This window comes from Carettochelys insculpta, chromosome 4 (genome assembly GCF_033958435.1).
Source record: "Carettochelys insculpta isolate YL-2023 chromosome 4, ASM3395843v1, whole genome shotgun sequence".
NCBI lineage: Eukaryota > Metazoa > Chordata > Testudines > Carettochelyidae > Carettochelys > Carettochelys insculpta.
This window is the reverse complement of record NC_134140.1, coordinates 5,933,582-5,961,294: the sequence shown is the minus strand read 5'-3', so window position 1 is coordinate 5,961,294 and position 27,713 is coordinate 5,933,582. Positions and strand designations below refer to the sequence as shown.

The following is a 27,713-nucleotide window of genomic DNA, read 5'->3' as shown; positions in this document are numbered from 1 at the left end:
AGCCGGCCAGGCCTGTGCCCTGGACCACGAGAACCAACAGCCCTTCTCTCAGCTAGGGCAGCCGGGTGCATCTCTGCATCACAGCAGAGCCACTTGCCTCCAGGCACGACGCCCTCCACCCCAAGCTGTCACCTGCGGCAAGACATCCCACAGCCGTCCAGCCCCAGGGAGATGGCGGCTCCACCCCTGCCCTGGCGAGAAGCAAGCTGGGGTCTCTCCGCTCCCCAGGCACCTGCAGACAGGCCAGGGCAGGTGTCCTGGCAGGGGCCGTTCTCCCTGCAAGACTCCAACTCCAGCCCCGGCAATGCATCCAAACCGACCCGCCACAGAGAAGATAGCAGCAGCCGGGGAAGGAGCCGCTGCGGCGGAGACCTGGGGGGTGGAATTCAAGGGTTCTTCTTTTCCAAACAGCTGATTCAAAACCCACAGGGCTCTTGCTGGAGCAGCCGAGGCCAAAGCCTTTGGTTTTCCTTGGAGGAGAAACAATCTTGGGTTGGTCGCAGCCTGGGGCCTTGCCCTGGCCACCACCTCCCCCATCGCTGGCTGCCTCGACACCAAACCCAAAAGCAACTTTCAACCCAGCCCCAGGCCCAGCTCAGGCAGCGCCAAAGTACCGGTGAAATCAGCGCCGGCCGATGCCTTATAGACCCTGCGCGTGCCATGGAGCTGTGGCGAAATTAACCTTTCTACCTCCAGGGACCGAACAAGGGAAAGTTAGGGCACAGCAAGACGGGTGCAGCTAGCTCCAGGGACCCCTCTGCAGTCCAGACTTCAGTCTGGGAACAGAGAGATCGAGGTAAGTGCCCGTGTAGGGCCCAGGGACCACACCGGAGATCAGGGCCCCACCGTGGGGCTGCTGTGCAGACATATGGCAAGAGTCCCAGCCCCAGAGAGCTCACTGTCTGGCCAGCTGGTCAAAGGCGGGGAGGGAAACCGAGGAAGAGAGAGCGGCCAGGATGTGTCCAACGCCCATAGCATGGCAGTAGCCAAGCAGGGAACTGAGCCAAATCTCCAGAGCCCCAGCCCAGTGCCTCAGCGACAGGGCCACACTGCCTCTCCCTTAGGCTCTTCTGCACTCACCCCTGCCCCAAACGCAGGGCTCCCCTTGGGCCCCGGCTGTGAGAAACCGGCCAGCCCAGCGCTGCCCTGCACACCCCCCCGTCAGGGCCTTCGCTGCCCCTTCCCCAGACGCCAAGCCCAGCCGCCCGCCTTGTGCCACCCCCGCAGAAAGGGGGCAGCTGGCAAGAGCAGCCAGCGGGTGAGTGGCTCTGCAACACGCACCCAGCTGGCAGGAGGGGGAGAGAACAGGAGATCTGCAGCACCTGGCCCCCTGCCAGCGAGACCACAGCGCACACGAGGCCGCCCACATACCTGCTCCCCCGCAGGCAGAGCCCCTCCCGGGGCTGCTCGGCGGGATCGTAAGGCCAGGAGAAAGCTGACCGCCCTGCCCAGCACAGGCCACAGCCCTGCCCGAGTTCACTCCTCCGTGGGACCGCCAGCCGGGCTGAACGAGATCCCACCTCCCTGACCCGCACCCTGCCTAGATCTGCTGATCCACCACGCCCACAGCAAGCTCTCAACACGAAACCTTGCACAGCTGGGCCGACAGGGCTCTCGCTCCTCTAGCTTGAGCTCCTGGGCGCGCCAGGCCCATAAACTCCACCCGGACCCCCCCGGGGCTGAGCCCCACAACTCGACTCCCCCGCCTCACCCCAGGAGACTGCGGTGCAGGGAACTGAGCAGGTGAGCCGTCCCCAGCTGATTCTACGCCAGCCCCATGCCACACGGCAGAGGAAGGTAAATCCCTCCCAAGGCCCCTGGGGAGAATTCCCCACCCAGACCCCCATCAGGCTGCCAACCTGACTCTGAGCGCAAGAGCCAGACACAGCAGCCAGCATCTGCTGAATGGAATCTGTCCCGCCTCCAAGCCGGGGGGGGGGGTCCCCCGCTTCTGGGGGCCCGTCTCCAGCCAGGCTAATCTCCAACTTCCCTTCCTGCCCCCTTCAGGCACCCAGCTGACGACGGCACCCTTACGCTGCAGAACCACACCTGTTCGGAAGAGCCTGTTGAGGGCAGGCAGCTCTGGGCGTGAGCTGGGGGTTTCAGAAACTGACAGTCAGAAGGGACCCCCCGACCACCCAGCCTGACTCCCTCTCCTCCCTCACACAGCCAGGCTGGGCAGCTGCTGATGGAAGCAGCTTTTAGCAAGATCACTAATCTTGGGCTGATGCTTCCCAGATACAGGCTGACGCCAGCCACTGGGGAAGCTGTCCCAGTGTCTAACCACCCCCACTGGAAGAAAACAGCAGCTTATTTCCAGGTTCACTGGTGTCTGTCTCCAGCTGCCGGCCCCTGGCTCTTGTTCGACCAGAACCTGGTGGGGAACATGCTGGGTGTGGGCTCTTCCCGGAATGGTCAGAAGTCGCCTTCCTTCACCAGCCTCCGCTGCCCAGCCTGCAGCCCTTCGTTTGGGTTGTACAAGAGGCCTGGTGCAAACACAGAGCAGGAACAGCTCCTGCCCTGACGAGCTCACCACCGACACATCAGATAAGCAGCACCCAGCAGCATCCCTGACGTGTCTCCAGGGACAGTGGATCACCATTGAGGCAGAAAGGCAAAGCACTGGGAACCAGGCTCTCTAGGCTAGAAAGGACCTAACGTGGAACTTGGAAAGCGCCCACCCCCTGGTACTGGACTGCCTAGTCCCTGCTAACCACTGACTTGCTGTGTGACCTTGGCAGAGTCACTTAGCCTGCTGTGCCTCAGTTTTCCTTTTGAAAACAGGGACAATGTTTTCCACTGCACAACGGGTGCAAAGCTCAGTTCACTCGTGCCCCCAAAGCACTCGGAGGCGGGAGGGGAAAACTAAATGTTACCTGCGTAGAGACTGGGGCCCTGAATCCCATGGCACCTAGCCAGACGTGCAAGGCCGGGACGAAGGAGGTGCCTCTGAGCCTCCAGGCGCAGGTCTGGCCACTTTCCTCACCCACCTCTTTGAGCCACAAATCCTGTTAGCAGCCCAGAGGTTACCAGCCTCCCCCACCCACACACACGCACACTGCAGTCAGAGCCTGAACTCACAGCTGCAGCAGCAGCCAGTCCAGCCCAGTGGTACTGCTGGAGAGCCAGGCTGTGCCATGCCCCCGCGGGCTGGGGTCTCCCAGCTCCAGCTGCCCCCTCGCAGCCGGCGGGTCTGACCCATCACATGGCCAGGCTGATTCGAAGCAGGCTGTTGGCTGGGGAGAAGACAGGATGGGCAGACCCTGCCGTTGGGGTAAGCCGGGGGCTGCCTCGCCACAAGGCCCACTCAGCGCCCAGCTCTCATGGTGATGGGCACAGTATTAGTGTCCAGCTGAGATCCACTGCCCGGAACGGCTGCTCCCCTGAGATCCGTGTGAAGGCAGCTCTGCCCTCCTGCAGCCCGGTTCCCACCAGCCCCCCGCCCTCGCCCACACACCCTCTTCCTGCTCCTAGCAGCGTCACCTCCCCTCCAGGACAGCCCGCTCCTTGTCTGCGCTGCCTGCAGTCACTTGAGGCAGACCAGATGCCAGGAAATGGACAGGGCTCTTGCCCCTCCCTCCTGGGGCTCCCGCTGCTCAGCAATGTTTGAGCATTGTTTCCGATTGCCTGGGCAAAGCCCCCCCGCCCCCACCCGCCTGCATGCAGCCCCGCACAGATACGGTCTCTCCCGGCGTGCCCCCTTCCCCATTGGCTTCCGGGTGATTTCCGGGCATGGGGGCATGAGCAGCCATATAAATAAACTCCCCAGCTAACCTCCACTCCCAACTGCGACTGCTCTCCGGCCTATGTATAGGCCTGGCCCCTCTTCCCCCGAGCGGGTGTAACTCATGGGAATGGAGCCATCCCTTCCTACGAGCGGACCACGGAGCCAGTGGGCTTTATGAGATGCCAGTCAGACCTCACAGCCTCCCCAGGGCAGTTGGTAACACTGCCCCCATTTTACAGAGGGGAAAACCAAGGCACGGGGTGGGGGTGAGACAATTTACCCCTCTCCCTGGAGACAGCAGGGCGGTTGGGAACTGAGATGGGGAGCCCCCCTGCCCTTCTTCCCCCAGCAGGCATAAGAGCGCACCAAGCAGCTGAGAGAAAGCCAACTCTTCAGGGTGAGTAGCAGCACCTGAAACTAGGATCTGTGCCAGGCCCCCGCAGGGCCAAGGAGGATCACGGAGCAACACAACAGAAAACAGGTTTTGTTTTTTTTTTTGTTTTTTTTGTTTTTTTTTTTATACAAAGGACACAATCGGGGACTGTAAAAGCAGCCTGGCACATGAAGGTGGCACCCCCCACTCAGGCACCACTCAGCACGGTGTCCATGGGCCCACGGACGGACACGGGGAGTGGCCCCAGGGCCTGGCAACATGGCCCCAGGGCCTCATGGCTTGCGCCAAGGGCCGTCTGCTCCCAGCCCCGCCCCTTCCGCCCAAGGCCCCGCCCCTTCCGCCAGCACAGAGTCACGCCCCCCTCACCTTGCCCAGAGCCTCGGCAAGGCCCTCAGCCCCCACATACATCCACCCCCCCAGATGACCTGACCCATCGTGGCCTCTGAGGGTCTGGCGGGGGCGGCCCACAAGCCACGTACCATCCTCCGCATGCCGAGGGCTGCATTCAAAGCAGTCACCTGCCCCTCCTCTCCTACAGGCCAGCCACTGGTCTAGGCCAGGTGAGAGCCAGCCCACCGAACCTTTGCACCCAGCCGGCAGCTCGCCCCACGGCAGGGAGCAGCGCCCCCGCAGCAGCTGGCTGCTCTGTGTGGCGGGTGGGCTTCCTGCACTGTCCTCACCCCCAGCAAAATCTTAGCTCTTACTGGCTGGAAACTGCGGGGGTGGCGGCCGTACATCACAATTTCTCAGCTCCCATTGGCTGGTTTCCAGCCAATGAGAGCTGAGAGATTTTCTTGGGGGTGGGGACAGTGTGCAAAGCCTCCACCCCTGCTGCAGCACAGAGAGCCCCATGGACCAGCCGGCTGCTGGGAGTGGTCCGGGGCTGCTGGAAGGCAGGGAGTCAGCCGGAGCATGCTGCTTAGATAAACACCTCCCAGCCACAGCCTGCCTCTGGCACTGCTCCCCATCTCCCTCCCACACCCTCCGGCAGGCCAGAATCCTCTGCTGCCCCAGCCCCCGCCCCAGCCCTGCACCCCAACCCCCCTCCATCCCCCAACTCCCTTCCAGACCCCTCATCCTCTCCTGCAGCCCCATCCCCTACCCCGAGCTCCCTTCCGCACCTACCTCCATCCCAGACCTGCACCCCCAGACCAGCGACATCTTGGACTTGTCCCCCCCACCCCCATCAAAAATTATTGCTCCCCCACCCCCAAGCCCTGCAGAACAAACCCCGGGTGCTCCCCAGCCAGCAGCTGCACTATCCAAGCTCCCTGCACACAGGGTCTCCAGTGCTCTGGGACAAGGCACCCTCAATTACAGAGGCTCTTTATCCCTACGGCGGCCTCCGGGCTTGCTGCGCATCCCACCGAAACCCGAGGCCTCCTCCTTGCTGGGTTAGCCACAATGCCCAACACCACCACAGAGACAGTCTGGCTGAGACCCCCGACGTCTTCTGAGGGTTTCAGACCTGCTGGCCACTTGCCAGCTGCAGCAAAGAAAAAACTCCTTCCCTCCCCCTGCCAACCACAACCACTGCAGCATCCCCAGCCAGGACGCCTCTGCTACTGGGCCCCATACTCAGTTGCTTCTGTTAGAGGTATGCTCCTCCTTGGAGTAGGTCACCTCCGCAAGGACCGGCAGCCCCACGCGCTACGCAGAAACCTTGCCAGCTTCCAAGCTGAACAGCAGCTGTGGAACCTGGTCCCACCACCTGGCAGACCCCAACTCCCAGCCGGCAGGAAATGCACAGCTTGGCCAAAGCTCTGAGCAGCAGCAGAGATGTGGGGCTGCCGGGCTGGAGGGGCAGTGGACAGCCTCAGGTTGGACTGCAGGGAGCAAGTCATTTCAGCAGCTGGCAGGGCCCAAAGATTTCACAACTTCTCCCAGCTCAGACACTGCGGAGATCTCGGCCGCTGAGCTCCTGACGTGGCCGCCAGACAAGGAGAGGACACGTTACTTGCATCCCAAGAGCACGTGGCTCATGCCCCGGGTTAACCCTTCCTGTGCCAAACACCCCTGCCAGGTGTAAGCGGAGGGAGATCTAAGACACAGGCCCCGCTCCGAATCTCACCCACCTGTTCGGCCGCGCTGACTGCTCGCCGGCTGCGCCCTCTCACGAGCCAGTGCGGGGTGACCAGTTCTCCGTGCGGTGGCAGCCCTGCAAGCGAGAACGTCGCCATGAACAGGGGCAGGCGTTTTCCCCTCCCCACCAGAGGACCAAAAAAAATCAGAGACAGCAGGACTGTCCCCCTTCCCCCCGCTGCACGGGGCGGGCATCTACTTCTGCCCTTTGGCAACAACAGAAACCTTGCACTACCTACTGCATCCGGGTGGTTATTCCATCAGCGTACCCAGGAGCGATTCCAACACCCCCAGCTGATTAGCAGAGCGCCCGGAGGCAGCAGTGTGTGTTTTAGCGCATGGTGCGCATCTGCACATGCCTTGGGATACATAAAATGTATTCCGCCCCGGCTGGAAAGAATTCGTGGGAACGCTGTTCTCCATCCCCGGGCATTATAGAATCGAGCGTTTTTTGAACCGATCTACTCTGCTTCAAACAGGAATTACTCCAGGAAGTGCTCTCGCGGGCGTTACTCAGGAGGTCAGATTAAACGCTCGCCGTGGGGTCTTCTGACCGCACAGCCTAGGAAGGTGCGTGTTTATTCTCGCCCGGAGATGACACACAGACTGAAGTCACTTGCCCAAGGTGGCACAGGAAGGAGATGGTTTGATCCCAGACCCTCCGATTCCCAAACTGCCCTTCCAGCCATTGGCCACCTTCCCTCTTGGGCATCTCCCTTCCCGCCTCCCCTGACCGAGAAAAGTGCTCTGTGAAGGTTATAATCAGTACGTTATGGGGTACAGCTCGGCTCCTGATTCAGCTCCTCGCCTGTCCTTACTGCCAGCAAGAAATCTGCTCCTTCAGTACAAACCTATTGCTGGAGGAAGAGGCCAGGCTGCCCCCTGTTAAGTCACCCAAGAAGCACAGCGCTGACAGGGGCAGGGAACGTGCACTTTCCCCACTGCATCTGTTTGCTGGAGCCCTGTGCTGCAGCCATGTCTAAAGGCCAGAAGGGAGATCATTCGTGGAATCATAGACTCCTAGGGCTGGAAGGGACCTCAGGAGGTCATCCAGTCCAGCCCCCTGCTTCAAGCAGGATCAACCCCCACTAAGCCATCCCAGCCAGGACCTTGTCAAGCCAGGACTTAAAAACCTCTAGGGATGGAGATTCCACCACCTCTCTAGGCAACGCATCCCAGTGCTTCACCACCCTCCTGGGGAAATAGTTTTTCCTAATAACCAACCTACACCTCCCGCCCTATAACTTGAGACCACTGCTCCTTGTTGGGCCATTCCCCACAACCCAGCTCAATCCTCGGCTTCTACGCACCAGCCAAAAATTTGGCCTATGGAGCAAATCTCCCCACTTCGTTTCACACGAACAGCCACAAGTAACAACTTTCACTGATTTCCAGCCTGTACTAGAGCCCAGTAGCAAGCGGAAATGTCACTTCCCCCGACCGTCCCAGCTCGCCAAGCCAAGGCAGCGTGCATGGCTCCCCTGCCCAGCGAGACACACACACCACACCACACCACACCCCCGACGTTTTTGGAACAATGTCTTTGCATTTGCCTGCAGAATCACCAACGGCCACTGCCAGCTGTTACACAAACCAGGCTGCCGCTGCTGAAGTAAGAGGCGAAACTTACAAACCAGCATCAGACTGTGCAAAACAACAACGAGCGCTGGGGACGCTGGATAAGCAAACGCCTTTTCAGGGAAGGTTTGGATTGACTGGCAGCACCAGAGGAGGGAGGGGAGCAGGCTGGGAAGAGCAGGCCCCTTGCTGCACGGTCCCACCTGCTTGTTTCAGTTCCTCGCAGGGAACAGCTGAAAGCGGATCAGGCTGCGGGGGGAGGGCGGAGAGTCTGAGAACGAGGGTTTGGGCTGAACCTAGTGAAGGGTTTGGTGAGAAACCAAGAACACACTCAAACCAAGGCTACCGCCACGTGCTCCCCAAAAGCAGAGCCAGGTTAGCATCGCACACACTCACCAGGCCATCCTGCCTGCCCTCCGAGCCGTCCCATCCCGCCCCACCCATAGGACGAACCGGGGTGGAAGCCCCAGGCCCTGTGCTTTTGGGGACCCCATGGCGGCCGCCCCAACCTCCCTATGGATGGGAGAGACGGGGGTTACCTGGGGCCAAGGGGAGCGCTCCTCTATTTCCTGCTGCCTGGGGAGAAGCGAGGCAAGCAACCTCTGCTGCCTGCATCCTGCCTGGCCCTCCACCCCCAAACCTCATTGCCCGGGGGGAGGTAGGGGCCTCTGGCCCCGCTCCTGGGCACTAGGGGAGTTGCCCAACCGCCTCCCCCGCCCCCAACAGCTCTGTCTGACTTGCTGCGTCGCATAGGCCATAGAACTTCCCTGAGCCAATTCCTGTTTCAACTACAGCCGCTCTTTCAGCTAAACTCCCCGGCAGGACTGCTAGTGATGGAGACCCCACCCCAGCCCAGGGTTCATTGTTCTGGTGGGTGATTAACCCCTCCTGCACCATTAAAAATTTGCACCTTATTCTCAGGCTGATAGTGTCTAGCTTCAGCTTCCAGCCAATGCATCTCGCCTCACTCTCGTCTCTTAAGTCATACCTAAACTATAGGCACTACAGACACAGCTACAGCGCCCTCCCAACGCCCCTGCAGCTGATTCACAGTGCAACCCAACGGCGTTTTCTGTCGCTGCCAGTAACCCACCTACCCAAGCAGCAGCAGCTAGGTGGACGGATGCATCTTCTCCCAACCCAGCCCCACCTACGTCGGGTTGAGCTCAGAATAGCTGTGGCACCCAAATGCTGCACCAATGCCAACCGAACTTTTAACTGCAGGCCAGGTTGTAGCCTGAAAGGCCCAGACGACTTGTTCGGGGACACGAATGGGGTATTGGAGAAGTCGGAGATTTATTTTGGTTTCTCAAAAGGTGCCAGAGTTACGAGCAGGTTTTGCAGGGGGACCTCACAGTCAGGACAAGCACTAATTAAGCCTCAAGCTCCTGGGGGAAGGCAAGGATCTTGGTTTCCCAGAAGATCCCAGGCATCAGAAAGCCCCTAACTCACAAACCTACCAGCCAGCACTGTAATGGAGTGGGCCATTCTGTTAATGACCTGAAAGTCTGTGTTTTACTGAAAAGGAACTTTAAGGATCACCTACAGAGGGAAGGTGCAGAACTCGCTTTTATATTCAAATTCGACACGTTAACATGTGGTTTGAACAGGGATGGCAATTACCTGCCCCGTTATAAGGACTCTTTTACATACTTTATCAGACTCTTGACTCCCCCCCCTCCTACCGCCCTTCTGATTTGCTCTCCTTGATTACAATTTTTCTGATTTGTCAACCTTGATAACTAGTTTTGGTTCTCTGTGCCTTGAATATTGAGTCTGTTCTGGTCTGGCTATGGTCTGAAGAAGTGGGTCTGTCCCACAAAAGCTCATCACCTAATAAATTATTTTGTTGGCCTTTAAAGTGTTACTGGGCTGCTTTTTTGTTTTGCTAGAATATAGACTAACACAGCTCTCTCTCTGCTACTACACGGCTCTTAGGGAAACTGACAGGCCCAGATCCTCAAAGGTATCAGACTGACTTCCAATCAGTTACCTTTGAAGATCAGGGCTTTCTCCATCAATGTAACTGAACAGGGCTCCTAAGCCTGCTGGATGTGCTGCCTTCATCCAGGGTGTCTGAAGACAGGATGGGACACAGGTTGCTGTTGGCAGAGATTACTAGAGGGGCCCACAGTCAGACCACAACAGCAGTTCTTTCTTAGGCTAAGATGCCAGCTGTACTGAGGACCAACCTCAAAATGAATGGGAGGGGCCTGGACCCTGATTGGTACCTCAACAAATTTCTAAATCAAATACATTGTAGTGAGGAATCTCCATCCATCTCCCTGTTTTTCACAGAATTACATGCAAACTCCACCAGCCTCTGCAAACACTGATTGCCACAGCTCCTTTCCTGTGTCTGCTACAGCTACTGTTTGTTGTTGGCCTAGGGGCGGTGCCTATAATCTCCAGCTACAGTGCTCAGAGCTGTACAAATACCAAGACAGACCCTGCCCTTCATTCTACAATCAAGGCCAGGTCTACGTTAGACATGAAAGTCGACCCTAGAGACCCAATTCCAACTCCGACAATTGTATCGCTGGAATCAACTGATCTAGGATGGACTTTTCAAGCCAGCCTCACTGAGGGAGGACTATGGGAGAAACCCACCCCTCCACCTCCCTTATTTCTTGAGAGATTAAGGAGTCCAGGGGTTGACTGTTGACCCCCCATGGTTTGATTTCACAGATGCCCTACCAGGCCTGTGGAACTGAACCCTGGGCAGGGTCAATCCCCTGGTAAGCCTCGATGATGCACTCCAGGTAAGCGTCCTGCTCCCTTCTCTCAGCTCCCACCTCCCCCAGACTTGGTCAGTTTCTTCTGGCAAGCTAGGATTCACTCCCACACACCTCAACATCCACCCCCACCATAGTTCTGAGGGTCCTTCATACACAGGGCTGCTCAAAGCCCTGCTGAGGTTTTGGAGGGGCTGTGGGGTACACAAATGTTTTTGTTTCAAATAAAAGAAACAAACACCCCCCTCCCAGGGCCCAACCCGATCTGGCCCCCCATTTCTGCTCCGGGCAGCCTGGGCACCAGGGGACTCTGCAAAGGAAACACAAACTCTCCCCAGGAATAAGCATCACAGAGGTAGCCATGTTAGTCTGTATCTTTGAGAACAAGAACATTTGTGGCACCTTTTAGACGAACAGAGATTTTGGAGCATGAGCTTTCATGGGCAAAGACCAACTTCATCAGATGCGGGACTCCATCAACCAAGGACTGAACAGAGACTGGGAGGGGCTGGCCCCTTACAAAAGCAACTTCTCTGCTCTGGGTGTTAACAGCTCCACATTAGACTCGGACAAACACCCCGCCGCCGTCTGATCGGACTTGTTTTTTCCTCTTTTGATAAGTACTGCTGATAATGGGCCATTTCCACCTTGATTGAACAGACCTTGTCAGCTCTGGGCCTCCCTTTCACTGGGTCCCCACTCTTTAAATACCCCTCTGAAACCCCCCCCCCGAGAGCTGATGCGCCCAAATCTCTGCTACTCTCTCAGGCGCCGCAGCGCTTCTGGCTGTTCTCCCCGGGATGGTCCTTTGCTTCCGCCAGCGGCTGCTCCCTCCAGAGGGCGTCCCACCCCCCCGCGGCCGGGAGAGCCGGGCCCTGCTCCCGCGAGGGCGGCCGGCGGGGAGGCTGCGAGCCCCACACCCAGCTGCGGGGCTGGGCCCGGCCCAGGCGCGAGGGGCCCCCGGCGGGGCTGTGCCGCGGCGCCCGCGCCTGCAGGGGGAGGCCCGGAGCCCAGCCGGGCCATGCAGCGGAGCGGAGCGGAGCGGAGCGGAGCCGCCTGCCCCGGGGCCCCCGGGGCCTCCCCGCCCCGTCCCAGCCCCGCGCCCCCCTTACCGGGCGCCTCGGAGGCGGCCGCCGGGCCGGGCAGCAGCAGCAGCAACAGCAAGAGGAGCGGGAGGCGCCCCCCAGGGGGTCCCGGGCGCGGCCGCCGGCGGGGGGACTTGCGCAGGGCGCCCGGCTCCATCCCTCCGCCCGGCAGCCGCCCGCCGCCTCCGCCCGTCCCTTATAGCCCGGCCCCGCCCCTCCCCTCCCCTCCCCGCCCCGGGCCGGGCCTGCTGGGGGCGTGTGAGCCGGGCGAGCTCGGACCCCCGACCCGCCCCGCGCCCCTCCTGGGACGCACAGAGACCCCCTTCCCCGACCCCTTCCCCGCCTGGGACACACAGACCCCCCCCTTCCCCCCCGCCTGGGACGCACAGACCCCCCCTTCACCCCCTCCTGGGACACACAGACCCCCCCTTCCCCGACCCCTTCCCCGCCTGGGACACACAGACCCCCCCCTTCCCCCCCGCCTGGGACACACAGACCCCCCCTTCCCCCCCGCCTGGGACACACAGAACCCCCTTCCCTGCCCCTTCCCCTGCCTGGGACACACAGACCCCCGCTTCCGGCGCCTGGGACACACAGACCCCCCCCTTCCCTGCCCCTTCCCCTGCCTGGGACGCACAGACACCCCCTTCACCCCCTCCTGGGACACACAGACCCCCCCTTCCCTGCCCCTTCCCCTGCCTGGGACGCACAGACACCCCCTTCACCCCCTCCTGGGACACACAGACCCCCCCTTCCCTGCCCCTTCCCGCGCCTGGGACACACAGACCCCCCCCTTCCCTGCCCCTTCTCCCGCCTGGGACACACAGACCCCCCCCCTTCCCTGCCCCTTCTCCGGCCTGGGACACACAGACCCCCCCTTCCCCCGCCTGGGACACACAGACCCCCCCCTTCCCCCCCGCCTGGGACGCACAGACCCCCCTTCCCTGCCCCTTCCCCTGCCTGGGACACACAGACCCCCCCTTCCCTGCCCCTTCCCCTGCCTGGGACACACAGACCCCCCCTTCCCGCGCCTGGGACACACAGACCCCCCCCTTCCCTGCCCCTTCTCCCACCTGGGGGACACAGACCCCCCCCCCTTCCCTGCCCCTTCTCCAGCCTGGGACACACAGACCCCCCCCGCCTTCCCCGACCCCTTCTCCCGCCTGGGACGCACAGACCCCCCCACTTCCCCGACCCCTTCCCTGCCTGGGACACACAGACCCCCCCTTCCCCGACCCCTTCCCCCACCTGGGACGCACAGACCCCCTTTCCCCCCCCGCCTTGGACACACAGACCCCCCTTTGCCCCCCCGCCTGGGACACACAGGCCACCCCCCTTCCCCGACCCCTTCCTCCGCCTGGGACACACAGACCCCTCCCTTCCCCCCCCCCCCGCCTGGGACGCACAGACCCCCCTTCCCCGCCCCTTCCCCCCTGCCTGGGACACACAGACCTCTCCCTTCCCCCCGCCTGGGACGCACAGACCCCCCCCTTCCCCGCCCCTTCCCCTGCCTGGGACACACAGACCCCCCCTTCCCCCCCCGCCTGGGACACACAGACCCCCCCCTTCCCTGCCCCTTCCCCCACCTGGGACACACAGACCCCCCCCTTCCCTGCCCCTTCTCCCGCCTGGGACACACAGACTCCCCTTTCCCCCCCCGCCTGGGACACACAGACCCCCCCCTTCCCTGCCCCTTCCCCCGCCTGGGACACACAGAGCCCCCCTTCCCCCTCCCGGGAGACACACAGAGCCCCCCTTCCCCGCCCTCCTGGCACACACAGACCCCCCCTTCCCCACCCCTTCCCCCGCCTGGGACGCACAGACCCCCCCTTCCCCGCCCCTTCTCCCGCCTGGGACGCACAGACCCCACCTTCCCCGACCCCTTCCCCCGCCTGGGATGCACAGACCTCCCCCTTCCCCCTCTGCCTGGGATGCACAGACCCCCCCTTCCCTGCCCCTTCCCCCGCCTGGGACACACAGACCCCCCCCCCTTTCCCCACCCCTCCCCTGCCCCACCTGGGAGACACAGACCCCCCTTCCCCCCTTCCACTGCCCTGCCTGGAACACACAGACCCCCCCTTCCCCCGCCCCGCCTGGGACACACAGACCCTCCCTCCCCCGCCCCGAGCTGGGACACATCCATGCCTAAGAGCGGCCGCAGCCCAGAGTGGTGTAGATTTTGCTCATCCCTATGAACACCAGCCCACAGGCTCCAGTGTGGTGAGAGAAGCCGAAGGGCAGCTGGAGGAAAGGCCGTCCCCAGCCAGTCAGCTCCCCGACACCCCTCCGCCTTCCAGTTACAAGGCCCAGAGGTTCGGCCAACTCCAAACCCTCACAGAGAAAGGGTCCAGCCCTTCGCAGGCCAACGCACAGCGTGAGGCACCGATCCCGTAGGCCACGTCAGCAAAGGCCGCCTCCTTCCCAGGAATCATCCTACCTACCCCCCAGCCTGCAGAAGTTCTGGACCAAGGCGCAGTACCAGGCTTGAAGTGGTTTCCATCATTTACTGATTGACTCAATGGCTCTCAGCGCCCGGACAGTGCAGATTATTCCAGCCACTGCCTCCACAAAGGACCATGTGCTCTAGAAGATAGAGGGGGTGGGAAGCCAGGACTCTTGGGTTCCAGTCCTCAATCTGATACGCAGCAGGTGACCTTTGTCATTTGCTTTAGCTCCGTGCCTCCATTTCCCCTTCTGTAAATTGGGTCTAAAAATTCTTACTTCAGCAGACTGGTTAGGAAGATTAACAGTTTGTTTGAGATTCTCATTTGGTGAATGGGATGCCATCTTCCCAGCACGGGACTTTCCCAGTGATGGCCGGGACAGAGCTCAGACCTGCTGAAAAACACAAGCTCACATCACTTAAGCGAAAGGAAAATCTTCATCAGCACTGTGCAGTATAGGGACCATGACACAAAGCTGTGCAGTTCAAATCCTGTTCAAAAGGGAGCAGTGATGTGAACACACACACACACACACACACACACTATCGCTCTCTGCCATAAGTTACCCTAAGCAATAAATGCAGGTAAATGTCCCAGGAATCTTCGCAGACAGACCCACCCACAGGGATGTGCACAGGGGGCAATGGCCCAGGGCATTTAAAAGGGCAATGGAGCCACTGGCCATCCCCACTAGCAATGCAGTGAGGCTAAAGGGAGGCTTCATACTCCCCTTCACACTGCTCTGGTCCCAGAAGAGGCCAACACCACCCTGCAGCCCGAGGGCGGGGGGGGCAAGTCTTCACATGCTGCCCCCACCCAGAGTGCCAGATTGCAGCTCCCATTGGCTGAGAACTGTGGCCAGTGGGAGCTGCGGAGGCGGTGCCTGCAGGCAGTGACACAGACTCTCTGGCCGAGGAGCCGCTGCCAGACCCACGCACTGGTCACTTTCAGGAGCCACCCAAAGTAAGTGCCGGCCCCACTCACCGCCTCCTGCACCCCAACCCTCCCCCACCCAAACTCCCGCTCTGAGCCCGCACCCCTCCCCCACCCAAACTCCCGCTCTGGGCCTGCACCCCTCCCCCACCCATACTCCCGCTCTGAGCCCGCACCCCTCCCACACCCACACTCCCACTCTGGGCTTGCACCCCTCCCACACCAGGCCTGCACTCTGCCCATATCCAAATGCCAGCGTTCCCTCTAATTTTCCCCATCCATGGGCAGAATAAATTTTGTTATGTGCACCCAGGCATGTGCGATTGTGTGCCACCAGTAGATACACAGGCTGCCGGCTGTGGGCGCTCTGCTAACCAGCTGGTTGGCACCTGAGTCTCTCCGGGGTGGCCAAATGCCCCCAGAGCCCACACCACCACCACCACCACTTCCCAACACTCCAGTGCCTTCTCCGTGCCTGCACCCTGCACCGGCCTGGTAACAGTGAGTGGCAATAGGGGAAAGCAAACAATGGGGGCGGGTCCAGGGAAGGGAGATGTGGCCTCAGAGAAGGGGCAGAACAAGGGCCTGGCCTCAGGGAACGTGCTTGGCTGGGGTGTTTGCGTCTGTGGGGTTGGCAGCCTCCCCAGGCAGGTGTGCAGAAGCCCTGGCTGTGCCGGAAGAGAGCCCCCAGCACAGGCGCAGCAATGCCTGTTGTCAGGCAGACCACATCTGTGCATTGACTGTTCTGGCTGGGGCCTGGAATTGCCTGTGCTCAGAACAAGGAGGGAGCAGTTCCCCCTTCTGCACGGTTCAGTTCCCAGACACAGGCATGGGAAATGCAACAGGCTGCGGCTCTAAATCAGCAGTAAGTCACTGTTTTCAATTGAGCTGTCAATTAACGCACGTTAACGCCTGCGATTAATGCAGGGCAGAAATAACGCGTTAAAAAATTAACGTGCATTAATCAACAGCCCTAGTATAATCAGGGAGGTGGGGGGGACACGGGAGAGGGTGCGCTGCTGCTGCCCGGGTCCGTGCTGCAGGGCGGGTGGCCAGCCAGCTGCCATGGGTAGACTACTGCTGGCAGCAGAGCCAGCTGCCGCAGAACCAGCTGCTGCTGCCCAGGGTTGGCTTCCCCTGGCCGGCTGCCCACTCCCTAGACTGGCAGCCACTGCTGGCCTGTGGTGAGAAACCCTGGTGGCCCGGGGTGCCTAGCCCTGAGCAGACAGCTGCCGGTGGCCCGGGGACACGGAGCCTCAGCCAGCCGTGGGCAGAGAACCCCAGCCTGCTCCAGGGTGTGGGGAGCCCTGGCTTGTGCAGGGAGCCCCAGCCGGCCCAGGGTGGGTAGCCGTTCAGGCCTGGGCATGCAGCCTCTGCTGGCCCCAGATGGGGCTAGTGGCTGCCCAGGGCGGGCTGTCAGGAGCCATTTTCAGTTGCAGCAGGGTTCAGGGGAGATTAACTCCCGGTGATCAAACATTCCATTTTACCCCACGCCACTCCAGGTGGTGTCGGATAAAAAAGAAGGTTGGATAATAGAGGTGAGAAAATCAGGGTTTTACTCTATGACACACTTCTGAGAGTTAAGGTGCCAGGCTAACCCCACAGTCTCCCCGTTGGCCCTTCATTTTCTGTTCCCAGTGACTTCCTAAGGATATCCCAGTGTAAACTAGCCGGTGAGTCAGGAAGGGCAGGGAAGAGAGGGCTGAAACTGATCCCTGAACCATGAGTAGTTTTGAGCAGGTGCCTGATTCTTTATTTGCACCATACAGTAATTTTTGTTACTGCTAGAACGGTACTTTTTGTTGTTAGAAAAGCTTCAGTTCATCAATTCAGGCATTTCTCTGCCTCCTCTCTTGCTGATCCTTCTCATCCCATCACCCTAGCACCGAAGTTTACAGACACCAAAGAAGCAGACGTTATTTCGGACGATGATCAGACACTGACACAAAACAGAACCCATGAAATGCAGCTTTTATCGAAAATGAGAACAGGTATTGTCATTTGACAGCACGATTAACCACACGATTCATTATTGTAATCACGCAATTAATAAATTAATTTTAACCACGCCATTTTTGAATCACACAATTCGTTTTGTCGAGCGCTTGACAGCCCTAGTTTCAAGCAGACGAGAAGGGTTTTCCCATCCCAGCCCCTGGAGAAACACTCGATGAAAGGACGACAGAAGGCGCGTGTCTACGGAAGAGGGGAGTGCGTGGGTAAGATTGGCGGGGGAGGCTCGGCCTAATCAACTCTAAAGCATCCCACGCAGCCACAGGCTGGACAGCTCCAGGGACTCTTAGTGGTGGTGTTTAGAGAAACGTAGGGTGACCACATTGCCCTATGGCAAAAATGGAACACTGGCCTCTGGGGTTGGGGGAGGCTGCTGTCCCATGGGGGCGCCACAGCTTGCTGATGAGGGGGAGTGGAAGATGGGGACTCTGCAACCTACGGAAAGGGGGTGCTGAGAATAAGGGTCTCACAGCCACCCTGCAGGGTGAGGCAGGGAATGCGGCTGCTGCCCTATGGCAGGGTCCTTGGCGGCAAGGGCTGCTGTGCCAGGGAACCGGACAGTCACCCCTCAGAGGAGTTTCTCCGCTGTGGCAGCTGCCCCTCCGAGGCGCGGGGTGCCAGGAAACGAGGCAGCTGCTTTGTGGCTGAGCTCGCTGGCAGTGGAAGCTGCTGCCCTGGACTGCTGGGAAATGGGGCAGCTGCCCCATAGAGGAGCTCTCTTGTGGCAGGAGCTGAGGCCCCAAGCCAGCCAATGCCGGGAACAGGAGCCCCACACACCACGGAGCAGTATGCCTATTAGAAAAAAAAGTCAGGACACCTGTGAGACAACTTAAATAAGGGACCATTGTGAGAAAAACGGGACGGATGGTCACCCGACATAGATGGGGTCACAGGCCAGAGCCATGGTGGCTGGGGGGAGGAGGGCGCTACTCACCACAGGCACTGACTGACTGCCGCAGAGCCCCTCTGGCTCCTCGTGCCAGGCTCCAGCAGCCTCTAGGAGAGGGGGTCTCACACGGCAGGTCGGCGCCCCAGAGCGGGTCACCACGGCTGATTTCGGCTTGCCAGGGCCCAAGCCCCAGCTCGAGCCCCACCGCTCAGAAAGCCGGTTTTGGTTGCATTTGTGTTCCTGGAAATTTCATCACATGACAAACTTTAAATCAAGGTGACTCTTTAATCCCTGCAGACTCCAGGCCAGTCCTAGGGAGTTGGCACCTGACCCATCGCCCAGGATGGATGCAGAAGCCAGAGGGCTTCAGCCCTTGGGGACAGGGCTCAGGTCGCAGGCCTACCAACAGCAGTTCTGGGCCCCGGGGCAGAGCAGTCCGTGGGCCGCGCACCGCACAAGACGTTGGGCCGTCCTGCTCAGACGTTGGGCCGTGCTTGCACCAGCACTGGCTAGGCTGCTGGTCGTGCTCACGTGGCGCGGCACAGCCAGGGATTGTACCTGCCCACTTGGGAGGGTTGCCAAGAGTTTGCACAAACCCCAAGGCCCTTGTCCCGACCCCCATCCTGCCCTCCATCGCTCGCTCTCCCCCGCCCCACACGCTCACTTGCAGCAAGCTGGGGCAGGGGGTTGGATGTGGACAGGAGCTTGGGGTGCAGGCTCTGGGAGAGAGAGTGTGCATGAGACGAGGTGCAGGGTCTGTGCAGTGTGGGCTAGGCGGTCAGCGCTACCCCCTTGCAGCTCCCCAAAACAGCTAGCACACCCCTCCAGCAGCTGATCTCATGTGGGGAGGCGTGGGCTGTCTGCACACCACTGCCCACGGGCACCGCCCCCACAGCTCCCATTGGCTGCAGTTCCCAGCCAACGGAGGCTGCAGAGGTGGCACTCGAGAGCGGCAGCACACAGAAATGCCCCTGCAGGGGTGGTACCGGCTGCTTCCAGGAGTGGCACAGACTGAGCGGGCAGGAAGCCTCCCTTGGCCTCGCTGCACTGCTGGCGCGGCAACCGGCAGCTCTGGCCCTTTCAAACTGCTCTGGCAACTGCCCCCTTTGTGCCCCCCCACCTGCCTGGGGCTGAAGCCCTCCCTCCCTCTTCCCCAGCTGGCGTGGCTCCCTGGGGCTCACGCGTCGGTGTTGCTGGTAGAAGGGAGTCACGGTGCAGTGGAAACAGGGGACCCACCTCCGGGAAACCATCCCAAAGCTCCTGCCAAGCTGCTGTGCTCCCCTGCACCGCTCGCTCGTTTCAGTTCTCTCTCATTCCTCAGCTTCCCCTCCCACGGCCGCATGGGAGCAGGCCTCCTGCTCGGCCACAGGGCCCCTGCACCTGGGGTCGCAAAGGTGGTTTCAGGGTCTGTATACAGGGATCAAAACCCAGCCACTGGTCCGGTCACCTGACTCCAGGCCCAGGCCCGGGGCTGAAGCAAGGCTGGGGGCGTAGATGTGCGAGGTGGAGCCTGCGCTTTGGGTCCCGTGAGGGTGGAAGCGCCCGGGAGCTCTGGCTTTGGCCTGGGTCAGCTGACCCACGCCAGCTCTGGGTTTGTGCAGGGCACTGCCTGGCCCTGGTAGGCATCAGGCCAGGGAAGTCATCTGTACAGAGAACACTTGCAGGGGCCATTTCCACTGACTAAGACCTCTTTGTGCTGCCAGAGCAAAATAAGGACCCTTTGTATGAATGAGCACCAGGCCCTCCACAGCCGTGTCCTGTCAACCTCTTGGCTTTAAGCATGGGGTGATATCAAAACTACACAGACCTACAAAACCTACTGCCAGTGAGGGCGTTCTGCAGCAGGCACAGATTTACTTACCTCCGCAGAAGCCAACCATAGCATGTGTGCAGGGAACGAGGGATTGTTTGGAAATGCTGCGCACGGAGGGAGGGTAAACGCTCCCCAGCTGGCAGGAATTGAGAAGTGTTTTGTGATGGAGGGATTGGTACACAGCAGCCCCAGAAATTACGGCCACAGTTTGCGAGCAGACCCTGTGGCAGCCAAGCTTGTTGATTTCCCCAGCAGGAAGTTCCCCTTGTGACATCTGCCTGTATATTCAGTTACGGATGGCAGGAAGTAACTGAGTGACCCGCCCACCAGGTACCACTCCAGAGCTCCTTCTCTGTTCTTTGCAGAACGAGCAGGACAAGGGAGGGCGGTCAGCTGATTACTGAGCCTGTTGCAGAGAAATCAAACCCTGGAAGATCAACCCTGGCAGGACTTTCCACTCACCCCTTGGCTAGACAAAGACACACCCTGTGAGACACCAAATTTTATACCAACAAGTTAATGCTGCCTCCTGATGTCAGCTCGTACTTGTTGGTTCCATAAAACTCTCTCTATTGCATACTGTTGTCCTTTCTGACTGCGTCTTTTAGTAGAGAACAGGGTGTTCCTCTTGTCCTTAGGGAATGCTCTGGTGCCACTTAATACTGGGGTGTGTTTCCATAAATACTCTGTGATCAATGTTCCCTGTAAGCTGAATGCTGGGGCAGCTGCTCAGAAGAGATTCAGGTGCCATGCAACCGATTAACAGAGCGCCCACAACCACCCATGGTGGGTGTCACATTTCTATTGGTCGTGCACATCCACACATGCTTTGGGGCACATAGTGAAATTTATTCTGCCCACAGGTGGAAAAAAAAAAAAAGAGGAAACACTGTCGGGGATTAGCACTCCTGAGAGAAGTGTATTTCTGCAGTATTAGCAGTTGAGACACTAAGGCTTCAAACCTGCAGTTCCAGCAGCTTCTGGAAGTTCAATGACAACCCAGAGTATTTAAGAATCAGAGTGTTTCTTTCAGAAAGAGAGCATGTCTGAGTCAGCCGTTTCTTTACAGATGGATGTAAGGTACAGTCAGCTGCTCACTATTTATTATTTGTATTGGGGTAATATCCCCGGAAAACCTCAAGCAGTTTAACCGACAGCCTCTAGCGTCCTTCGGACTTGCAATCCATTTGATAGGCGTTCGATTCTGGTAGTTCCCTGGGCAGTTAGACAGGCATAAACTTAATATAAGCAAACCAAGCATAAAAGACAGTTCCCTGTTCTCTAGCTGGTGTTCTTCGAGATGTGTTGCTCGTGTCCATTCCAAGTTGGGCGTGCGCAGGCACATGCCCAGTCGCCGGAAGCTTTTGACCCTAGCCAGTAGCCATAGGGTCGGTGCGATGCTCCTGGAGTGGCAGTGATATGGCGACCCATATATGCACCGCCCAACCCATCTCCCCCGCTTATTCAGTTCCTTCTTGCCGGGTACTCCAACAGTGGGGAAGGCGGGAGGGTTTTGGAATGGACATGAGCAACACATCTCGAAGAACAGCAGTTACAGAACAGGTAACTGTCTTTTCTTCTTCGAGCGATTGCTCATGTCCATTCCCAGCTGAGCGAATACAAGCCAGTGCCTAGGAGGTGGGGTCAGAGCCCAGAACAATCTGCAGGACAGCCCTGCCCACTGCAGCATCTTTCCAGGTGTGCTGCATCAAAGTGCAGTGTGCTGCAAACATATGAACTGAGGACCAGGTGTCCTGGATAGGCACCTGGGCCAAATACTCCACAGATGACACCTGCACTCTCGTGGAGTGTGCCCTAACCGGAGGGGAAGGAACCCCCGTGAGTTTGTAACTCCTTGATGCACATCACTGTCCAGGAGAAAATCCGCGGGGAGGAGACCGGAAGGACCCTTCATCCTATCAGCAACTGCCACAAAGAGTTGCTGCATTCAGGGCAAGTCCTAGCCATATAGAAGGCCAGCCCTTCTGACGTCCAAGGTATGCAAACATTGCTCCCTCGGGGAGGCAGGGGGCTTTGGGTAAAATACCAGCAGGGAAATGTCTTGGTTAACATGAAACACGGAGACCACCTTGGGCAAAAACACAGGGTCTCCACTTACCCTTATGCTTGTCAAACACTGTGTACAAAGGGTCCACTGAAAGTGCCCTCAGCTCAGACACCCTCCTGGCTGAGGCAATTGCCACCAAAAATGCTGTTTTGTAACTCAAACAGCAGCGAGCAGGTCGCCAGGGGTTCAAAGGGGGCCCCCATAAGCTCGGCTAACACCAAATTGAAATCCCACGGGGGCAGTGGTGCCTGAACCTGGGGCATGATCCTTTCTAACCCCTTCAGAAACCTTCGACCATGGGGTCTAAGAACAGAGAAGATGTTCCATGACCCAGGTGAGAGGCTCAGATAGCAGCTAAGTGCACCCTAACAGAGGACAGGGACAAGCCCTCCTGTACCAGACCCCACAGGTAATCTAAAATCAACGGCATAGAGGCGTACGAGGGAGATAGCCCTTTGTGAGACACCCACACCGAAAACCTTTTCCACTTAGCCAAGTCAGTCACCCTCGTGGAGAGTTTTCTACTATTTAATAATACTTCCTTTATGGGATCCCAACAGGCCAGTTCCTGGTCCCTCAGCCATGGAGCATCCACGCTTTGAGGTGCAGCAACCGGAGAGTGGCATGTTGCGGTCTCCTCTCTTGCTGCATCAGCAGGTCCGGCCGGAGCTGCAATGTCTTCGGCTTGCAGATCAACAGATGCAGGAGGGTCGAGCACCTGTGCTGACAGACCCACGCCCGTGCCACCAAGACGATCAACTCCCCTTCTGAGTGAATCTCGGGGAGGACCCTGTGAACTAGCTGGATGAGAGGGAACGCATACATCAGCCTGCCCAGGCAGGGGACACTGAAGGCGTCAGCCCAGGACCCTAGGTTCTGATTAAGGTAGGAGCAAAATGTCCCGCATTTCACATTGAGATGGGAGGCAAACAGGTTCACCTGGGGATACTCCCACCTCCGGAAAACAGAATGAACGACCTCTGGGTGGAGAAACCACTCGTGCTCTGTAAAGGACCTGCTGAGTTGGTCCGCCAGTGAATTGAGCACACCCAGCAGGTAAAAGGCCTGCAGCATGATTATGTGCTGAATGCAGAAATCCCAGAGCATCATGGCCTCATGACACAGGGCAGAGGAGCGTGACCTCCCGTTGGTTGATACAGTACCTAGCGGTCGTGACACGCAATGTCCTGTCAGATTGGCCTTGGAAGTCACACATGCTAGTCTGATGGCCCTGCGTTCCCTCACGTTTATGGGGAGCCGAAGATACAACACACTCCAAAGAACCTGGGCTCGTAGCTGACCCAGATGCACTCCCCATCTCAGGCTGGAATGGACATGATCCATCACTCGACGAACAATTATCTGAAACTAGGAAGGTCCCCAAAGCTTACCACAGGGCATTAACAGGCCATTAAAGCTCACCGTGGACATGTCCTTTTCACCAGCTAAAAACTAAAATCAAAACCACCCTCAAACAATTAAGTGTCTTTTTAATTAGTATCGACAGCAATACAACAAAAACCAAGATGATTCATACAGCTATATTCCTTTTCATGGGGGTGCCTTGGGTTCCCCACATGTATACCACAAGAATGGGACCAATAAGGCAAAAGCTTTAGCAAGCACTTGCAGACTCTTCTGCAGCATTTGGAGGTCATTAACAGCAATTTTCATCCTAGAGGAGGGGCACAAGTAATGATTAAGTTAGATGGGCATTTAGGGATAGTTAAACTTTTTTTTTTTTTTTTTTTTTTAAAGGGGAAGGGCCTAAAAGGATTGCTAGTAACCACCCTGATCCCCTCCTTTGTCTACGTTTTTGTACATTGTAAAGCTCTTCAGCCAGGATTGTGTCTTCCTACGCCCCATGACAGAATTTACCACACTTTGGATGCTCCTGTGTTAAACAAGTACAGTAAAAATTTTATTTTCTGGCATGTTGGTGGAAATAGGGGCATGTTGAGTCAAAAATTCTGATTAATTAAGAGGGAGGGAGTTTGGATGAAGGAAGGGGCTCAGGCCAGGGCTTCCGGCATGGGATGGGTTTCAGGGTGCTATTGGGCAGTTCAACACAAGCAGTGGTATGTCCCACCTCCTCTGATGCAGACACGACTTGGCAGGTTTATTTGCTGCTTCCCTCCCTAGCAGCTCCCATTGACCGCTGTTCCCAGCTAAAGGGAGCTGTGGAGCCAGCACACAGGGGCTCCATTCACTCTCCTGCCCTATGGCCATTCCTCCACCTAGGAGCAGCAGCCACACAGAGCCAGGTAGGGAGCCTGCTGGCCCTGCACCAACTAGACTATAAACTGTACTTTCAGTGAAGATCCGAAATGCTAGTTTGTAGAGCTTTCTGGCTGATAAAGTCCTAGACAATACACCTTTTACTGTATTAATAAAGTTCCTTCTAAATGACACTAGGAGATGCTTTCACTCTGTCCATTTTCTCTTGATTCTGGGTAAAACTACTTAACAGCACATCGTACCAGTAGTTTAGCAGAGGTGAAAAGTATTGAGCTAGATCCTCACCTTATTTAATTCAATGCAACTGCAGTGATTTCACTGAAGCCACACAAACTTGCCATTAGCTGTGGATCTGGTCCATCATGTGCAATGGACTCTTTGGGAGGGACTTGAGCTCGGCGGACTGTCATTAGTAAGGACACTGGAGCTTCCTTTTCTAATTTTGATGAAAAGAGAGGTGAAATCTTTATCAAAAGAGCTTAGGGCCTCTTTTAAATTTCACTCTTCTAGAGCAGTGTTTCTCCACGGTGGTCCACAAAGTGAACATAAAGGTTCCATGAGAAAACTCCATTCCAACAGCTGACTCCTCCGCAGCTCCCTGCCCCACCGCAGCCGAAACAGTAGAACTCAGTTTAATTGGATTAGTGGTCGGCAGGAGGGTGCGGCTGTTAAAACAACTGAATTTAGTACCATTATTTCAGCGGAGGCAGGGCAGGGAGCCGCAGACAGCCCCTCATTCACCACTCCACCCGAGTGGACACACCTCTCCTGTGGACGTGGCTCGGCTCACCCCTGCCAATGGAACACCTCCACGCCAGCTCTCCGTCCGCTGGATGTACATGGCCACCCGGCATAGGCTGCCCAGCCAGTGCCACGGATGGGTTAGTCCCAGGGGCTGGTTTGGGGCTGCAAGGGGGTGGGCTTGTGGGCTGGGGGTAAAGCTTGGGGATAAGGAGGCAGATTTGGGGGCCAAGACAGGTAAATCCTGGAGATGGGGGGGGCGGGTCTGGGGGCAAAGGTGTACAGAGCCTGGGCATGGGGTTGCACAACATTCTTTCTAGTTTAAAAGGGGTCTGTGGCCAAATAAAATTGGGAAACACTGGTCTAGAGGAAATGGATACAAAACTATACAACAAAGCCTTAGACCCAAGAACATTCTTTACAATTTGTATCTATCTCAGCCTTAGTGGAGCAGATAATATCACAACTATAACTGGTAGTTTGCATGCACTTATTTTACTCAAGTGCCTTTTCCTGTTTATACATTCATAGAGCCTCTGTGGTCAGCAGCAAAAACCTACTCTTGGTGTCAGGGTTACCTGGAGAAACACAGCTGCAATTCATTTGCAAATTTAGCACAACCTAATTAGAACTGAATCAGGATTTAGAATAGCAATTTTTTCTCTCTTGGTATTTACACCTCCCCAACAGCTGCAGACAGGGACATCTACCCGGACTAAATTGGCCTCGTTAAGCTTGGTCCTGCACTTGATAAGTAACTCCCTTCTTTTGACATACCTGTGTGTGCATGTGTGTGTGTACCCCTGCCTTTGTAATTTCCACTCTAATGCAGCTGATGGAGAGTTTTACCCATGTAGGCTTATGCCCATAAGTCTTTAAGGTGCCACAGGACTCCTAGTTCATGACTTTTTTTTATTTTAGTCACAGTGGAGGCATTTTATGCCTTCAGAATTTGAGTACCAAAAAATTAAAACTATTATTTTCTCTGGGTAGAGTTTGGGAATGAAATAGTGAATTCCCCACAAAATGGAAAACACACTTTTTGCATTGGTCTCTACTGGTGAGACCAACAGGATTGTACAACGATTATTAATGAAAGGCACAAAGTTTATCCACTCCATAGAATGCTACCATGGTCTCACCTTAAAGATGTAATCAATTACAGTTGGCAGGCTTATCTGACCCAACTGACACTTTTCATGGCTGTTTAATTGTGGATGCCTACATACCAAAATGTAGAAAAATGACTATTAAAAAGTGACAGTTACTGCAAATCAGTCTGAATCTATTTATTTTTTTCAGCAGTACAAAACAAAGTACAAAGTGAGCTATGAAATAAAAATTTAAAAAAAGGTCAAAATAGTTATAAAAATAAATATTTAAAATCTGACGTCCGTAGGAGATCATTGATGCTAAAGTATTTTTATAAATACTACCAACGAAATTAATCTGGAAGGGAATAACAATGTTGCTGAAATCAGTCATTTATTTTAAATGTTTTTGAAAACCTGCCATCACATAAAATCTTTGATCCTTAAATATAAATACAGCCAAACTGTCACTATGTTAAGAGCATACAACATTATTCAATTAAACCAAGCATACGTTGCACATTGGAATATTTACTGTGTTTTCTCACGTCACAAATTAACGCACGCAGGAAAGATGCTAAAATTCACTACATACAATACACCATATTTAAACTGAAGACAGTTTTTCTGATTAATTCCAAGGGACTTTTCTCCCTAAGACACGGTTGGTGATTTTCTGTGGGAAAATATGAAGACATAACAGATTAATTAGTATTATTTATCAAACAATGCAATTACCTTATATTGAACTATTCAAACACTATCACCAGAATGTAAATATCGATCAATCCTGTAACATGTCTTACACCAATTGTGCCTTCCCCCCAAGAAGTATAAGAAGATAAGAATGCAGACACAATTTCCACCAATGGAATGGCATGAGCACATAACCAGAGCAGGTCCAAGTGTTTATTATTATTACAGAAGCAATGAGGGAATTAACGTGTAACTACAGTTTTTCCAAATAACAGTGGATAATTCAATCGTGAACTCAAAAATGTGTTTTGATGGACACAATGGACTTACTGTGTGATGAAAGCACCTATGGTTACTCCTCTGTTTTAGCTGCATTTCAGTAAACGAAGAAAATTAAGCATCCCTCCTTCCATTAGGACAGATCAGAACCTTAGTTGTGTAACACTGAGGCTACGTCTACACTGGCACAAAACTTCGAAATGGCCAAATCGAAGATTACTAATGAGGCGCTGAAATACATATTCAGTGCCTCATTAGCACGTCGCCAGCTGCAGCTCTTCAAAAGTGCTGCGTTTTGCTCCGGTGTGGTGCATCCAGATGGGGATCCTTTTCAACAGGACCCCGCCAACTTCGAAATCCCCTTATTCCTATCAGCTAGATCAGACTGACAGCAATTTCAAAGTTGGTGGGGTCTTTTCGAAAAGGACCCCCCCGTCTGGATGAGCCATGCAGGAGTGAAACGCGGCAATTTCAAAGAGCCACAGCCGAACGCAAGCGAATGAGGCACTGAATATGCATTTCAGCGCTTCATTAGTAATCTTCAATTTGGCCATTTGCGTGACCATTTCAAAGTTTTGTGCCAGCGTAGACACAGCCGGAAGGAGAAAGCTCCCTCACCCTTCTTGCCTCGGGATGTTTTGTGGCTGCATGTACACAGAAAGACCAGGACCACAGGCAACACATACTGTTTTGGAAACAGAACTCTTTTTTTCCCCCCATTTCTGTAACTGTATTGTCATAATAAGGTAGGCAAGGGCTTACAGCACAGTTAATGTATCAAGTACCTGTGTGTATGAACAATTTCTCCTCTGATGGTGGGGTTTTATATAAGAACTATGCTGTATTCTTTCCTGATTCAGCAACAGGCTGTCCCATGTTGGGAGGACGTTTCTGACAACAGTTACCC

General features: G+C 56.5%; 2 protein-coding genes across 6 annotated transcripts in view; both read right to left on the bottom strand.

The window, feature by feature from the left end:
* ADAM33 (ADAM metallopeptidase domain 33) overlaps positions 1-11,774 on the bottom strand; it is a 72,791-nt gene extending 61,017 nt beyond the window's left edge. For all 5 annotated transcript variants that reach the window (XM_074992216.1, XM_074992220.1, XM_074992217.1 and 2 more), the window contains exons 1-2: positions 11,629-11,774; positions 6,197-6,279 (exon numbers count right to left, since the gene is read on the bottom strand). In XM_074992216.1, the coding sequence (XP_074848317.1) occupies positions 6,197-6,279; positions 11,629-11,758 (213 nt within the window). In that variant the 5' untranslated portion in view covers positions 11,759-11,774. The remainder of the gene's footprint in view (positions 1-6,196; positions 6,280-11,628) is intronic.
* Positions 11,775-26,014: 14,240 nt separating this feature from the next.
* The window catches only part of ALMS1 (ALMS1 centrosome and basal body associated protein), a 142,650-nt gene continuing 140,951 nt past the window's right edge, over positions 26,015-27,713 (bottom strand). Inside the window, exon 19 of the mRNA XM_074992215.1 lies at positions 26,015-26,507. Within this exon, the coding sequence (XP_074848316.1) occupies positions 26,463-26,507 (45 nt within the window). The 3' untranslated portion in view covers positions 26,015-26,462. The remainder of the gene's footprint in view (positions 26,508-27,713) is intronic.